The following is a 17358-nucleotide window of genomic DNA, read 5'->3' as shown; positions in this document are numbered from 1 at the left end:
ATTTTAAGTTTCCTCCTTTCTCCCCTTTTGTATTTTAAGTCTGCAGTCCTGCTCCCCAATACTTATATCTATGGCCAGTTTGACGTCAATCAGCCGTTACTAACATGTCGCATTTAAGGGATCGCACTCATCGGCTGAAATAAAATTGGTCGGATATTCCTGAACAGTAGGATGATTGTCTTGCGAGTACGATGCGACTTCTCTCACCTGTCTCGCATCTGTATGACATCCGTATCAAACGCGTTTATAACATCAGCTTTTACAGACGGTCATTCTCTGACATTTCAGGCTAATTTTCTAACTAATAAAACATTTTTTATAGATCTAGAAAGATAGAAATGAGTCAGTGAGATATATCATCAGTGCAGGGCGTGTGGAGCTGCTGTACATGGATTTAGCTAATAATTAAAGAATTTAAAGTAAAAAAAGCAAAGGGGGAAAGCGGACAGCTGATGCTTATAGTCTGGGAAGCGGGTAATAAACATTAATATACATAGATCTTCCCAGGGGATTAATATTAACATCTGCGTAGCCTTTACTGGTTATTAACAAGGGGTGACCCCCTCCCAAAAAAATGATGTGGGGGCCCCTTCTATTTTTAATAACCAGAAAAGGCTAGGCAGACAGCTGCAGGCTGGTATTAATAGCCTAGGAAGGGGCCATGCATATTGTACCCCCTCCCAAACTAATAACATCAGCCTGCAGCCGCCCAAAAAATGGCGCATCCATTAGCCTCGGCTCTTCCCACTTTCCCTGGTGCGGTGGCAAATGGGGTAATAATATTGGGGTTGATGTCAGCTTTGTAATGTCAGCTGATCTCAAGCCCAAGGTTAGTAATGGAGAGGCGTCTACAAGACACCCACATTACTAACCCCCATCAGTTTAAGTAAAAAACACAAACACCCAGAGCAAAGTCCTTTATTTGAACAAAACACTTCCCGACCCTTTTACCCATTTAATAATATCCAAAGAAAAATAAAAAAAAACAAAGTCATCCTGAACTGTCGGCAGATAATCCATACTGATGATGTCCCGTGACGAACTCCAGCTCTGCTACATCTGTATGGTGTGTTGAGCGATGGCTCAGCCCGCCAGCCAGGACACACTGGTCAGTGCAGCGAGCAGTGACGTCAGTAAGGTGACCAGAGCTCATTGGCTATGAACTCCGGTGACCTTAGTCAGAGCAGTGCTAGACACTGCAGGAGCATTCTCACGCTACTGGCTTGCTGAGCAGTCACATCAAACAATCCAGATGTAGCACGGCTGGGGATTTTTGTTGGACAGCATCACATAAGGATTATCGGCGGACAGGTGAGGATTATTTTGTATTTTAATTTGATCTTTATAAAGGGTAAAAGAGGGTCTGGGAGTGTTCATTTCAATTAAAGGACTTTGCTCTGTGTGTGTGCTTTTTTAACTAAACTTACGGAGTTAGTAATGGGGGTGTCTTATAGACGCCTCTCCATTACTAACCCCTGGGCTCGAAGTCAGCAAACATTACAAAGCTAACATCAACCCCAATAGTATTACCCCACTCGTAACCGCACCAGAGCAAGTGGAAAGAGCCGAGGCTAGGCGCCAGAAATGGTGCATCTTATGGATGCGCCAATTCTTGGGCAGCTGAGTGCTGGTGTTCTTGCACTGGGAGGGGGACAATATCCAATTCCCAGGCTATTAATATCAGCCGGCAGCTGTCTGTTTAGCCTTTGCTGGTTGGGTCCCTGGTTTCCTGCACTGCTGGTAACATTACCATTATGTCTATCTATTGTGTCCTATTGCACTTGGTCTGTTGATGCTTATTTGTATCACCTTTGCCCAGCATACTGACTGAACCTATCACTTTATATGTTTATTACTATATCCTTTATGTCTATGAGGTATAATGCTTACTTGTGATAGTGTTTCTCTAGTCAGAAACTTTTTCATTATAATGATATAAATAACTGATATTATATATTACTTATGTGATGTATGCTATGGACCTTTACGCATTAGTATACTCTCTAACATATAATTGGACCCATATTTCGTATTTACTTAATAGGATAATTTCACCTTTGGTCTGGGCCTTAGATGTAGCAGTGCAGTACACGAAGCTTTATATCCAGGTATACCACCATTGTTCTTCCTGAACTTGTACCTCACTTTTTGTATATATTGTATTTGTATATGAATACATATGGTATTCCTCTATATGTTTTTTTTTTATTTGTTAATAATAAAGATATATTTTTAGCCCTTTGAAGAAAACGCTTCATCTCTTTAGTGACAGTAATTAACAGAGGCTGAAGTTACAGTTCTATCCAAAGGCTTAACCTTCTCCCCGACAATTGAGTTTGACGTTCATAGAACTTTATTAGATGTGAATAAGTTTGTGAGAACTTTCACTTTGCGTTGTCATTTCATGGTCAATGAACAGAATGAGAACATGGAGAACTCGTTACAAGAAGTTTCTCATGATGATGTTCCCAATAGAACTGGAACTTTTGATGAACAGAGTTCACTTCTTGATCATAAAACTCCAGCGATTCAACACAACAGACAGTTACTTTCAATCGTTTGTTATAAAAAAATCTCTATTACTATCCGGTCAAGTCTCGTCCACCAGTCTTGGATGTTTTCTAGGAAATGATTGAAGATGAACTACTTACATTAAAAAGAACACAAAATTTCAAGGACAGAAATATCATAATCTAATGATATCAGAGCAACGAGCTCTGAAAGAACTTAACGAGAACTCTGACCTCCTCATAAGGAAAGCAAAGGACGATCCGCTGTTATATTGAATGTGGGACTTTATGAAAAATTCCATTGGGAAATCTGCAGACAAAATGTGACCGATGCTCTAAGGAAGGTGAAAGATTCTGAAAGAAGCCGCCGAGGACGAAGACTCAAGACTGATGAAGACGACAGCGGAGAAACCACGACTCACAGATCAGAAGAGAAGAATCAGGGAATGAAAGCTGTGAGAAAATGTAGAGAAAACCAGAGCAAGTCTGGAGAAAAATCATGTATTATAGGACGAGGCCGAGAGACGTCATCACATCCACCGGAGCCAACAAGAGTCTCCTCTCACCTGGTGATGTCAGAGGCCGGAGCTCCTCCATCATCACCTCCTGGTACCGATCCTGGTGTCCTTCTAGATACTCCCACTCCTCCATGGAGAGATAGACAGCGACGTCCTGACACCTTATAGGAACCTGACAACAACGACACCGTCATCACCCAGAATCCTCCAGTGCTGTCCTGTATAATGTCCCAGCAGTCACCTCTCCGGTCATCACCCAGAATCCTCCAGTGCTGTCCTGCATAATGTCCCAGCAGTCACCTCTCCGCTCATCACCCAGAATCCTCCAGTGCTGTCCTGTGTAATGTCCCAGCAGTCACCTCTCCGGTCATCACCCAGAATCCTCCAGTGCTGTCCTGCATAATGTCCCAGCAGTCACCTCTCCGGTCATCACCCAGAATCCTCCAGTGCCGTCCTGCATAATGTCCCAGCAGTCACCTCTCCGGTCATCACCCAGAATCCTCCAGTGCCGTCCTGCATAATGTCCCAGCAGTCACCTCTCCGCTCATCACCCAGAATCCTCCAGTGCTGTCCTGTATAATGTCCCAGCAGTCACCTCTCCGGTCATCACCCAGAATCCTCCAGTGCTGTCCTGTATAATGTCCCAGCAGTCACCTCTCCGCTCATCACCCAGAATCCTCCAGTGCTGTCCTGTATAATGTCCCAGCAGTCACCTCTCCGGTCATCACCCAGAATCCTCCAGTGCTGTCCTGTATAATGTCCCAGCAGTCACCTCTCCGCTCATCACCCAGAATCCTCCAGTGCTGTCCTGTATAATGTCCCAGCAGTCACCTCTCCGGTCATCACCCAGAATCCTCCAGTGCTGTCCTGTATAATGTCCCAGCAGTCACCTCTCCTGTCATCACCCAGAATCCTCCAGTGCTGTCCTGTATAATGTCCCAGCAGTCACCTCTCCGCTCATCACCCAGAATCCTCCAGTGCTGTCCTGTATAATGTCCCAGCAGTCACCTCTCCGGTCATCACCCAGAATCCTCCAGTGCGGTCCTGTATAATGTCCCAGCAGTCACCTCTCCGCTCAGCAGCTCAATCATCTTGTTGCTGAGCTCTAGGATCTTCTTCTTCCTCTCATGTATCGGGGGGTGCGGGGGAGGCTCTGTGATGGGGTCCGGGCTCCGCCCTCCTGACTCCTGGAGATGGATGATGGGAGTCACACCCTCCCCCGGTGTCTTCCTCACTATTGTGTAATCCTGTGTATGGAGAAAAGTGGTAAAACACAAAACCCCAGAGAGATAATGAAATAGTTGTGGCTTTCTAACCCAAAACCTAATTACAGGTTCCTATTAACACTTTCACCCACGAGACTGTTTTCACCTTTCTGATTAGGCCAATTTTTTCAATTCTTACTAGTTTGACTTTAATTTTGATCAAAATTACACAGTGACCCTATTTGGGCCATGTGTGAACACGCTCTTACATGCTGCATGTACACTCATTTATATTCCAGTTCATTTCTTTAGTTTTTTTTTCAGTTAAAGGGGTCCTCCCATCTCCAAGATCCCATCCCAATATGTAGTAGGTGTAATAATAATAATAATATTAGCAAATACCTTCAATTAGAAATGTAGTATAGTATTTTTGGTTCGCTAGCTCTCTTACCCCATGTGCAGGCATCGCAGGACCTTAGGTATCCATGGTTACGACCACTAGCAGCTAGCCAGCTAACTGTGATTTTATCAGTGGACGTAACCATGGATACCTAAGGTCCTGCGATGCTCTGCACATGAGGTAAGAGATAGCGAATCAAAAATACTATACTACATTTCTAATTAGAGGCATTTGCTAATATTACTATTATTACACCTACTACATATTGGGATAGGATCTTGGAGATGCGAGTACCCCTTTAAGTGCGCACAAGTGTGGTAATCTCATGTGGTGTATGGCAGGGGGCTGCACTCCTCGCAGTATACAATGTATCTCGCTGTGGACAGTTTTCTGTCAGGAGAAGAGTCCTCTCTTCTCAAATTAAACTCCACAATGTAATATTTTTCCAGTAAATGCCTCCAGGTAGAGGGTGATGATGGTGGTAGTAGTCTGTGCACCCGAGCCCCAGTCATAAAGAAGCCTAAAGAACTTAAACAGAAGTCCCTTTACTGGGGATAATGGGTCAAATTCTTAGGCTGTGTGCCCACGATGCGTTTTTGAAGCGTTTAGCAGCAGCAAAAACGCTGCAGAAACGCTTCAAAAACGCTTGGTAGAAGGTCCGCCATATCCCCCAATGATAATCCGCGTGTGCTGTGCACATGCTGCTCAAATTTCCACTTCCGTTTTTTCATGGGGAAAAAAAAACGCAGCACCACCAATTATTTTGCAGAAGCGCTGCGTTTTCGCCGCCATTGACTTGCATTGGAACGCTTCAAATCTGCAAATATGTAAAACTACTTGCAGAATTAAAGCGCATTTGCTGCGATTTTGGAACACAAGACTGCAGCAAATGGGAAGTGACCTCATGCGGGGGCGTTCCAGCCATCCCATAAATCCAGGAAGACGAGAATCCCATACCATTCCTGTCTTCCTGGATCATGGCTGAGCACCTGGGGTGGTACAAGATGGACCTGAATGTCCCGGTCATGATTGGTGTCTGCGGGTGTCTGCGCTGGAAACCTGCGCGGTGTCAGCATGGGCTCTGCGCGGTGTCTGCGGTTGTCAGCGGGTGTCTGCGTGCAGGCAGACATAGGTCTATGTGACACTACTACTCCCATCGGCCTATGTCTGTCCCCCGTCCACTAGTGGCAGCAGGATCAGCTCGATGGGAGCAGTAGTTCCCATCAGCCTGATCCTGCTGTTAAAATTGCCCTAATGTGTCCGTAAAACTGCCCCATATGTTATTTTTGGCCCCCATAGGTTTATATTTTTGCCCCTATACATTTTTTATTTTTTGTATGCCCCCTTTTTTTTTTTTTTTGGCAACCTATTTTTTTTTATTAATTTAAAGTCCCCATTTTTTTTTTGTTTGGTCCCCAATTAATTTTAAAAATACATTTCATTGGTGGCCAGTGGTTGCCTAAAGAAATTTAGTTTATACATTACCTGTTCCCGCCGATCGCCACCTAAAATAAAGTAAAAAATAAAAAAAATACACCTATACTCACCTATATACCTAATTCCCCGAAGCCCTCAATCTCCTGTAATAAAATATAAAATAAAAAAACACAATTTTATCCTTACCCCTCCATAGTAATCCACGAGTGTCCCATGAAGATCTCCAGTTTAGAGCAGCCACATAAAATGTGACCGCTCTAAACCGCTGCCACCGCTACAATGACGGGGCCGTAAAGCAGCCCCATCATTGCATAAGTGAGTTCACCGGAGTTCAGGCAGCGCTGCTCCGGTGACCTCCTTTACGGCCCTGCTGACCGTGAGAAATTCCCACGGTACAGCAGGGCCGTAAGGGGGGTCACCGGAGCTGCGCTGACTGAATGCACTCTGGTGACCTCAGTCAGTGCCTCACACTGCCGGGAGCGGAAGTGTTCCCGGCAGTGTGAGCTTACAGCAGCCATGACAGCTGTCACATCTCCAGATGTGACAGCTGTGCATGGGAGATCATCGCAGGAACGTGGACAGGTAATTATTTTTTTTTTGTAAATCTATAATTAAATAAAATTGTGTGTTTTATTTCAAATAAATAATTATTTTCTGGGTGTAGTGTGTGTTTTTTCTTTTTAGCTCTTTGTAGGTTAGCAATGGGGGTGTCTTATAGACGCCCCTCATTACTAACCTGGGCTTTATGGCAGCTGGCGCTGACATGAACCCCACTACTATTACCCCCTGCCACCGCACCAGGGCAGCGTGGAAGAACGAGGCTAAGCGTCAGATTTGGCGCAAAAATATGATGCGCCAAATCTGGGGCGGCTGAGGGCTGGTATTATAGCCTGGAAGGGGGCCTATAACCTTGGCCCCTTTCTAGGCTATTAATATCAGGTCGCAGCTGTCCGCAGAGCCTTTGCTGGCTCCAATTTATAGGGGGACACTATGTCATTTTTTTTTTTGGGTCCCCCTGTAGAATGGACAGTAAAGGCTAAGCTAACTGCTGCGGCCTGATATTAATAGCAAGGGAAGGGGCCATAGTCCTTGGCTACTTCCCAGACTATATCAGCCCTCAGCCGTCTGCTTTCCCTCTGCTGGTTATTAAAAATACGCGTGAACCCACACATTTTTTTTTTTTTTAAATACATTGAAATGTAAGATTATTGTACAGCGTATGCGTGACCAAGCATACATTGAAATGGGTCTGTGTGTGTTTCCGGTATGTGTGGAAAAAGTCATCACCATTCGTACCGGAGATTCTGACGTGTGAAAGAGCCGTAATTGGATACTGGGTGAGGAGTGTGTGTGTGGGGGGGAGCCCATGTATACACACGCGTACATATCTGCATAGAGTATGTATGTGTATATATTTTTTTTATATTAATTACAGGGGCTGCAGTTCTTGTGGCATCCTGAATACTTCCAAAATGGTGAATAGGGGTTTGACTAGGAAATTACATTATTGGCCTTTTTTTTTTCCCCACTAACTTTATTTGGCTTCAAAAACGTTTACAAAACGCATCAAAAAAGCGTCAAAAACACTTCAAAAACGCACATAGAATCTGCATGCATTTTTCCGGCAAGGAGATGCAGAAATGGTCAGGAAAATTTCTGCTTCATTTCTGCATCGTGGGCACATAGCCTTATTCACAAACGGTAGGGAGCTGAGGTACAGGATGACACTCAGGCTGAGTTCACACGATGCGTTTTTAATGCGTTCCCACGGCGTTTTTGCAGCTGCGTAAACGGCGTGGAAACGCATTAAAAATGCATGGTAGAAGGGAAGCAATGTTCCCCAATTGAAATCCGCATGTGCTGTGCCCATGATGCGGATTTTTCCGCAGCGTAAACGCTGCGCTCAAAAATCCGCAGCATGTCCATTAATTTTGCGGAAAAGCTGCGTTTTCGCCGCCATTGACTTGCATTAGAACGCGCCAATTCCGCAAGACTGCATCTGTACTTGCGTAATTGGCGCGTTCTAATGTGCGGATGGTACCCGGGTGTGGAGGAGAGGAGAGTCTCATCCGCACCCAGGTACCATTAAAAAATCTGTAAAAAAAGGATAAAATAAAAAATAAATGTATATTTACCTTCTGTCGGCCCGCGCAGCGCTCCTGCTTGGTTCCCGGCACTTTGCAGTGAGTTGAAGGACCTGCGCTGACATCAGAGTCATGTGACGGGTCACGTGACGCTGACGTCGGCAGGTCTTTCAATTCAAAGTTGCCGGCGAGGGAGAACGGAATGAGCGGGATACCGGGGGCCATCGGAGGGTAAAGTATACATTTATTTTTTATTTTTACCACTCTCTCGGGTCACACTTTATAAATCCATGCCGGTTGCATGGATTTATATAGTGTGACCTAGTTGTCAAGCACTTTCCAAGTGATGCTAAAATCGCCTGGAAAGCGCTTGTCAATCCACATGCGGAAATGCATGGGGGAACGCATGTGAATCCGCATGTATTCTGCAGGAAAAACCGCATGCACAATCTGCATGTGAATCCGCATATATTCTGCAGGAAAACCGCATGCACAATCTGCATGCGTTTTTTCTGCCAGGGAGATGCAGAAATGGTCAGGAAAATTTCTGCTTCATTTCTGCATCGTGGGCACATAGCCTTATTCACAAGCGGTAGGGAGCTGAGGTACAGGATGACACTCATGGTTGAATATTGTTGTGCACCTGCAGACAGGCAGATCCTGGAAACCTCTGGTTTCATCAAATCTGAATATTTCTTCCTCAGCGCTGTGCTCTGTTTCTGCCCTGAGGTAATTCTTCCTAATATGAAGACTATCAGCTCCCCTTATTGTGTCTGTCCCTTTTTTAAGCGCAGCAGTCAGGGAGAAGGTAGGTAACTCCTTCACCTACAAAATGGCTTCCTCTTCTCAAAATGTCTGACCACCAACTGCCTCTTCAATCCTTAACTACCTCACAGGATTTAACTCCTCCCACTCCCATGTGACTGTTAGAGCTGCAGTCATTGGCTGACTGCCCAGAGGCGTTTTTCCAGAAGCTTCTGCATATTAAACAGAGTTGGGTCACATGATCAAGCCTGTTAGAGGAAGATTAACCCTTTTTGTGCTGCCTGTCAGCAGGTCTCACAATTTATATAAAATGCACAGTTTACACAAAAAAACACAGCATTTATATGAAACACACTATATATCTGGTATCCCATTGGAGAATGGGAATACCCCTTTAATTCTTCTGAATATTAAGTTATATCATTAATATTAACCCCCTTTTACCCCCGAGGGTGGTCTGCACGTTAATGACCAGGCCAATTTTTTCAATTCTGACCACTGTCACTTTATGAGGTAATTACTCTGGAGCTTCAACGGATCCCCCGATTCTGAGAATGTTTTTTCGTGACATATTGTACTTCATGATTGTGGTAAAATTTCTTCGATATCACTTGCGTTTATTTGTGAAAAAAAGGGAAATTTGGCGAAAATTTGGAAAATTTAGCAATTTTCAAAATTTGAATTTTTATGCCCTTAAATCAGAGCGATATGTCACACAAAATAGTTAATAAATAACATTTCCCACATGTCTACTTTACATCAGCACAATTTTGGAACCAAAATTTTTTTGTTAGGGAGCTATAAGGGTTAAAAGTTGACCAGCGATTTCTCATTTTTACAACAAAATTTACAAAACCATTTTTTTAGGGACCACATCACATTTGAAGTGACTTTGAGGGGTCTATATGACAGAAAATACCCAAAAGTGACACCATTCTAAAAACTGCACCCCTCAAGGTGCTCAAACCCACATTCAAGAACTTTATTAACCCATCAGGTGCTTCACAGGAATTTTTGGAATGTGGAAGAAAAAAATTAACATTTAACTTTTTTCACAAAAATGTTACTTTAGACCCAATTTTTTTTTTTCGCAGGGGTAACAGGAAAAAATGGACCCCAAAATTTGTTGTGCAATTTCCCCTGAGCATGCAGATACCCCATATGTGAGGAAAAAACACTGTTTGGGCGCACGGCAGGGCTTGGAAGGGAAGGAGCGCCATTTGACTTTTTGAATGTAATGAATAATTAGCGATGCCATGTTGCGTTTGGAGAGCCCCTGATCCCCACAAGTGACCCCATTTTGGAAACTAGACCCCTCAAGGATTTTATTAAGGAGTATAGTGAACATTTTGAACCCAGAGGTACGACACAGAATTTGATAATATTAGGTCATCATATTGAATAAGTTGTCATTAGTGCTCGCTACATGATTTTGCAGCAGGTACTCGGGTATGCACCATGTATCGCGAGTGCTCGAGTCCCCGCCCGCATGTTTCATGGTTATTAGACACCCAAAAAAAAACATGTGGGGATCGCTTGTGCATGGCAGGCAATCCCCGTGAGGTTTTTTTGGCCACAATGCATATGGGGCGGAGACACGAGCACCCGCTATACTCGGTGCATACCCGAGCACCCGATGCAAACTCAGGTAGCGAGCACTTGCGCTCGACACTAGTCGCCATATCGTCATCTTTTTTTTTTCTACTTTTGAAAAAAATCCCAACCCCATCACAACCCTAACCCCAAACCCAGCCCTAACCCCATCACAACCCTAACCCTAGAGTTTATTTTTTACGCCGTCCCTCATGCGGTATAAGTGATTAGACGACTTTATTCTTCGGGTTGGTGCGATTACAGTGATACCAGAATGATATCGGGTTTTTATGATTGACAGCTGTCACACACTAAAAGACGCATTTTTTTTTTTTAAATCTAGTTTTTGCATCGCCATATTTTGAGAGCTATAATTTTTCCATATTTTGGCCGACAGAGTCATGTGACAGCTTGTTTTTTGCGGGACGAGTTGACGTTTTTATTGGTGCCATTTTCAGGCACGCGACATTTTTTGATCACTTTCTATTTCAATTTTTGGGAGGCAGAATAAACAAAAAACAGAACTTCCAGAATTTTTTTTATGTTTTTTTTTTTCATTCTGTTCCGCGTGTGGTAAAATTGATGAGGCAGCTTTATTCTTCGGGTCAGTACGTTTACAGCGGTACCACATTAATATCATTTTTCTATGTTTTGGCGCTTTTACACAATAAAAGCTATTTTATAGAAAACTATTTTTTTTTCATCGCTTTATTCTGAGAGCTATAACTTTTTTATTTTTAAGCTGATGGAGCTGTATGGCGGCTTGTTTTTTGCGGGACAAGATGGTGTTTTCAGCGATACCATTTTTATTTACATTCGCCTTTTTGATCGCGTGTTATTACATTTTTTGTTTGGCGCTATGGTGATAAAGCATTGTTTTTTGCTTCTTTTTTTTTTTTTTTACCGTGTTCACTGAAGGGGTTAACTAGTGGGACAATTTTATAGGTCAGGTCGTTCCGGACACAGCGATACCAAAAGTGTACTTTATTTATTTTTATGTAAATATGTGTATTTAATTAATAATTTTTCCTTTCTTTGTTGTTGTTTACCTTGTCTCTGGACGGGACATCAACTTTTCCTGCCCGGATCGCTGATCTAATACTCTGGATTGCTTGCATCAGGTGCTGCATGTACGGTGGATGTCATGAAGAGGTTAAATGGAATCTGTCACTAAGTTATTGCCACTGACTGGCAGCTTTCTGCCTATGCACAGTGTACAGAGAGCGGCCAATCAGGGCTGTGGGTGAAGCTATACAGAGCTCAGAGCACTACTAGAGCTACAGCAGAATAAACAGGGATTTCATCAGAACTGCAGCTAGCAGCCCAGTAAGCGACCGATCACTGGAATCAAGGTCTCTGCCCCCACATCATGATGCTCTCATATCAGATAGATGTCGGACTTGTTACATAACACAATAAAGCTGATAGAAATGTAGAGGAGTTACCTCTCCGCTCAGCAGGGAGATGATCTCCAGGGTGAAGTGTAATAATCTTCTGGTGGTCTCGTCCTCGTCCATCCTCCGGGGGTCATTCAGGAGAAGGAGGGAGGAGCACTGGATCAGCTGGAGGGATCTCGTCCTGCCGGCTGATAACAGAGAGCAAGAGCTGCACACAACCAGGACGGAGATCTGCACTGAGAGCTGGAGGACCTGTGGTGATGTCACCGCCATGTGATCAGGGGGCGGAGCTCAGGAGATAGGTGAAGGACCTGTGATAATGATGATGTCACGACAGCTCCTCCCCCTCAGTGCAGCAGACACTTCATACTTCTCCTGGATCTCTGTTCTCTCTGTTATCAGCCATTATACAGAGACCTGCGCCCAGGAGACATTATATACAGAGCAGAGAACATTCCCCGCAGATTATATTCCTGGAGACAGAGCAGGATCTGTGTGACGTCAGCACTGAGGGGATTCCAGGAGGAGACCAGAGGCCGAGAGACCGGATCCATCAGTGATCTGAGCCTTAGTTACAGGATCCATCGGTCGTGGTCGGTGACGTCTTGTAGATGTGATCGGAGCCTTAGTTACAGGATCCATCGGTCGTGGTCGGTGACGTCTTGTAGATGTGATCGGAGCCTTAGTTACAGGATCCATCGGTCGTGGTCGGTGACGTCTTGTAGATGTGATCGGAGCCTTAGTTACAGGATCCATCGGTCGTGGTCGGTGACGTCTTTTAGATGTGATTGGAGCCTTAGTTACAGGATCCATCGCTCGTGATCGGTGACGTCTTGTAGATGAGATCGGAGCCTTAGTTACAGGATCCATCGGTCGTGGTCGGTGACGTCTTGTAGATGTGATCGGAGCCTTAGTTACAGGATCCATCGCTCGTGGTCGGTGACGTCTTGTAGATGTGATCAGAGCCTTAGTTACAGGATCCATCGGTCGTGGTCGGTGACGTCTTGTAGATGTGATCGGAGCCTTAGTTACAGGATCCATCGGTCGTGGTCGGTGACGTCTTGTAGATGTGATCGGAGCCTTACTTACAGGATCCATCGGTCGTGGTTGGTGACGTCTTGTAGATGTGATCAGAGCCTTAGTTACAGGATCCATCGCTCGTGGTCGGTGACGTCTTGTAGATGTGATCGGAGCCTTACTTACAGGATCCATCGGTCGTGGTTGGTGATGTCTTGTAGATGTGAGCGGAGCCTTAGTTACAGGATCCATCGGTCGTGGTCGGTGACGTCTTGTAGATGTGATCGGAGCCTTAGTTACAGGATCCATCGCTCGTGGTCGGTGACGTCTTGTAGATGTGATCGGAGCCTTAGTTACAGGATCCATCGCTCGTGGACGTCTTGTAGATGTGATCGGAGCCTTAGTTACAGGATCCATAGTTCGTGGTCGGTGACGTCTTGTAGATGTGATCGGAGTCTTAGTTTCAGGATCCTTCGTTCGTGGTCGGTGACGTCTTGTAGATGTGATCGGAGCCTTAGTTACAGGATCCATCGCTCGTGGTTGGTGACGTCTTTCTAGATGTGATCGGAGTCTTAGTTACAGGATCCATCAGTCGTGGTCGGTGACATCTTGTAGATGTGATCGGAGCCTTAGATACAGGATCCATCGGTCATGGTCGGTGACGTCTTGTAGATGTGATCGGAGCCTTAGTTACAGGATCCATCGGTCGTGGTCGGTGACGTCTTGTAGATGAGATCGGAGCCTTAGTTACAGGATCCATCGGTCGTGGTCGGTGACGTCTTGTAGATGTGATCGGAGCCTTAGTTACAGGATCCATCGGTCGTGGTCGGTGACGTCTTGTAGATGTGATCAGAGCCTTAGTTACAGGATCCATCGCTCGTGGTCGGTGACGTCTTGTAGATGTGATCGGAGCCTTAGTTACAGGATCCATCGCTCGTGGTTGTTGATGTCTTTCTAGATGTGATCGGAGCCTTAGTTACAGGATCCATCGGTCGTGGTTGGTGTCATTTTGTCGATGTGATCAGAGCCTTAGTTAAAGGATCCATGTCATGACACAGCTGTTGGGTGGCCACAGATCAGGGGTTCCTATCCTGACCCTAACACTAGGGGGCACCCTAGCTCACCCTATTCCCCAGGATACCTCTGAAGGTGAGGATGCCGAGGCCTCCACTCTCGTTCTAACTCCTGAGTTAGCCCTCCGCTTGTTCTCCCCCACTCGGGGAAGAGGGGGCGCTACTGTGCACCGAAGTACACCCACCTGAAAAACAGGGTAGCACAGACAGGGATAAGCATAAAACTCCAGGCACACAAAATATTCTTTCATGGAGAGCAGTGACTATTCCGGCACAGAGTGGGACACAGCGCTGGAGGAGAGAGGAGGTGAGTGTAATTTTTTTTTTTTGTTTTTTTTTGTGAAGTGCTACAAGGATCAGGGGGTGCCAAGCATACCAGGATGAGGGGGGCCATACATACCAGGAGTCGCACTACAGGCACAGTGTGCCGGCTATTAAGGAAAATGAATATTCACTGCTCCCCACGCCTATGGGCGTGGGGAGCAGTGAATATTAATTTTATTTAGTAGCGGGCACAGTGCAGGCTGCTGCCTCCTGTGCCCCGCTACTCCACCGCTGTCGCTTCCCCTACATACCCCACCACCCACAGCCACAGTATTTATGTATATCGGACTATAAGATGCACCCCCCAACTTTTCTCCAAAATTCTGGAGGAACAAAGTGCGTCTTATAGTCCGAAAAATATGGTAATTTATTTCAGTTCTTCAATACAAAAGTGAAACTCATATATTATGTAGAGTCATTACACACAGAGGGATCTATTATATAGAGTCATTACATACAGAGGGATCTATTATATAGAGTCATTACACACAGAGGGATCTATTATATAGAGTCATTACACACAGAGCGATCTATTATATAGAGTCATTACACGCAGAGGGATCTATTATATAGAGTCATTACACGCAGAGGGATCTATTATATGGAGTCATTACACACAGAGGGATCTATTATATAGAGTCATTACACGCAGAGGGATCTATTATACAGAGTCATTACACACAGAGGGATCTATTATATAGAGTCATTACACACAGAGTGATCTATTATATAGAGTCATTACACACAGAGTGATCTATTATATAGAGTCATTACACGCAGAGGGATCTATTATATAGAGTCATTACACGCAGAGGGATCTATTATATGGAGTCATTACACACAGAGGGATCTATTATATAGAGTCATTACACACAGAGGGATCTATTATATAGAGTCATTACACACAGAGGGATCTATTATATAGAGTCATTACACACAGAGTGATCTATTATATAGAGTCATTACACGCAGAGGGATCTATTATATGGAGTCATTACACACAGAGGGATCTATTATATAGAGTCATTACATACAGAGGGATCTATTATATAGAGTCATTACACGCAGAGGGATCTATTATATAGAGTCATTATACGCAGAGCGATCTATTATATAGAGTCATTACACACAGAGGGATCTATTATATAGAGTCATTACACGCAGAGGGATCTATTATATAGAGTCATTACACGCAGAGAAATCTGTTATATAGAGTCATTACACGCAGAGGGATCTATTATATAGAGTCATTACACGCAGAGTGATCTATTTCACGTGTTTATTTCTGTTAATGTTGATGATTATGACTTACAGCCAATGAAAACACAAAAGTCATTATCTCAGTAAATTAGAATACTTTATAACAACAGCTTGAAAAATGATTTTAAAATCCGAAATGTTGTCCTACTCAAATCTATGTACAGTAAATGCCCTCAATACTTGGTCGGCTCCTTTCACTTCAATTACTGCATCAATGCGGCAATGTGGCATGGAGGGATCAGCCTGTGGCCCTGCTGAGGTGTTATGAAGCGCAGGTGGCTTTGATAGCAGCCTTCAGCTCGTCTGCATTGTTGGCTCTGGTGTCTCTCATCTTCCTCTTGATAATACCCCATAGATTCTTTATGGGGTTAAGGTCAGACGAGTTTGCTGCCAATCAAGCACAGTGATGCTGTTGTGTGTAAACCAGGTATTGGTACTTTTGGTCGTGTGGACAGGGGCCAAGTCCTGCTGGAGAATGAAATTTCCATCTCCAAACAGCTTGTCGGCAGAGGGAAGCATGAAGAGCTGTAAAATGTCCTGGTAGACGGCTGCGCTGACTTTGGTCTTGGTAAAACACAGTGGACCTCCACCAGCAGATGACATGGCTCCCCAAACCATCACTGATTGTGGAGACTTCGCACTAGACCTCCTGCAGCTTGGATTGTGGCCTCTCCACACTTCCTCCAGACTCTGGGACCTTGATTTCCAAATAAAATGCAAAATTTCCTTTCATCTGAAAACAACACCTTGGACCACTTAGAACAGTCCAGGTCTTTTTCTCCTTGGCCCAGGTAAGACGCTTCTGGCGTTGTCTATTGGTCATGAGTGGCTTGACACAAGGAATGCAACACTTGTAGCCCATGTCCTGGATACGTCTGTGTGTGGCGGCTCTTGAAGCAATGACTCCAGCAGCAGTCCACTCCTTGTGAATCTCCCCCAAATTTTTGAATGACCTTAACAGTCATTTCAAGGCTGCGGTTATCCCGGTTGCTTGTGCTCCTTTTCCTACCACACTTTTTCCTTCCACTCAACTTTCCATTAATATGCTTGGATACAGCACTCTATGAACATTGAACAGCCAGCTTCTTTAGCAATGACTTTTTGTGGCTTACCCTCCTTGAGTGTGTCAATGACTGCCTTCTGGACATCTGCCAAGTCAGCAGTCTTCCCCATGATTGTGTAGCCTACTGAAACAGACTAAGGGGCATTTTATACGCTTAGGAAACCTTTGCAGGTGTTTTTTGTTAATTATTCTAATTTATTGAGATAATGACTTTTGTATTTTCATTGGCTGTAAGCCATAATAATCAACATTAATAGAAATAAACGCTTGAAATAGATCCCTGTGTGTGTAATGACTATATATAATATATGAGTTGTACTTTTTGTATTGAAGAACTGAAATAAATTTACTTTTTGATGATATTCTAATTTTGTGAGAAGCACCTGTAGATACAACCACAACCCCTTTTTGAAGTATAGGAACCGGTTCACAATTATCTCCACCTCCAGGAAAACAGAGAGATAAGGCATCTGCCTTAATGCCCTTGTTCCCCAGCCTATACGTGACAGTGACAAAAAAGTTAAACCTGGTAAAGAATAATGCCCATCTTGATTATCTGGGCGTTAGACGTTTTGAAGACCCTAGATATACCAGATTCTTATGATCCGTGATTACCATAACCGGATGAAATGCCCCCTCCAAAAAATGACGCCACTCCTCAAAAGCCCACTTGATTGCCAACAGTTCTCTGTTACCAATGTCATAATTTCTC

At 44.3% G+C, this 17358-nt stretch overlaps 1 protein-coding gene across 1 annotated transcript; it reads right to left on the bottom strand.

Moving 5' to 3' along the window:
• Nucleotides 1-1239: 1239 nt before the first annotated feature.
• Nucleotides 1240-12306, bottom strand: LOC141212353 (oocyte zinc finger protein XlCOF29-like). The gene is made up of 4 exons (XM_073664910.1): nucleotides 11958-12306; nucleotides 4096-4275; nucleotides 3077-3200; nucleotides 1240-1340 (listed from the first exon to the last, which is right to left on the bottom strand). The coding sequence occupies exons 1-4, from the start codon at nucleotides 12180-12182 to the stop codon at nucleotides 1240-1242; spliced, it is 630 nt and encodes a 209-aa protein (XP_073521011.1). The 5' UTR covers nucleotides 12183-12306.
• Between the last annotated feature and the right edge of the window lie 5052 nt (nucleotides 12307-17358).

This window comes from Phyllobates terribilis, unplaced genomic scaffold, assembly GCF_046119375.1.
Source record: "Phyllobates terribilis strain yellow unplaced genomic scaffold, ASM4611937v1 Scaffold_171__1_contigs__length_4068163, whole genome shotgun sequence".
In the NCBI taxonomy this organism is placed as follows: Eukaryota; Metazoa; Chordata; class Amphibia; order Anura; family Dendrobatidae; genus Phyllobates; species Phyllobates terribilis.
The sequence above is the reverse complement of the archived record's forward strand: the minus strand, read 5'-3'. Positions and strand labels throughout refer to the sequence as shown.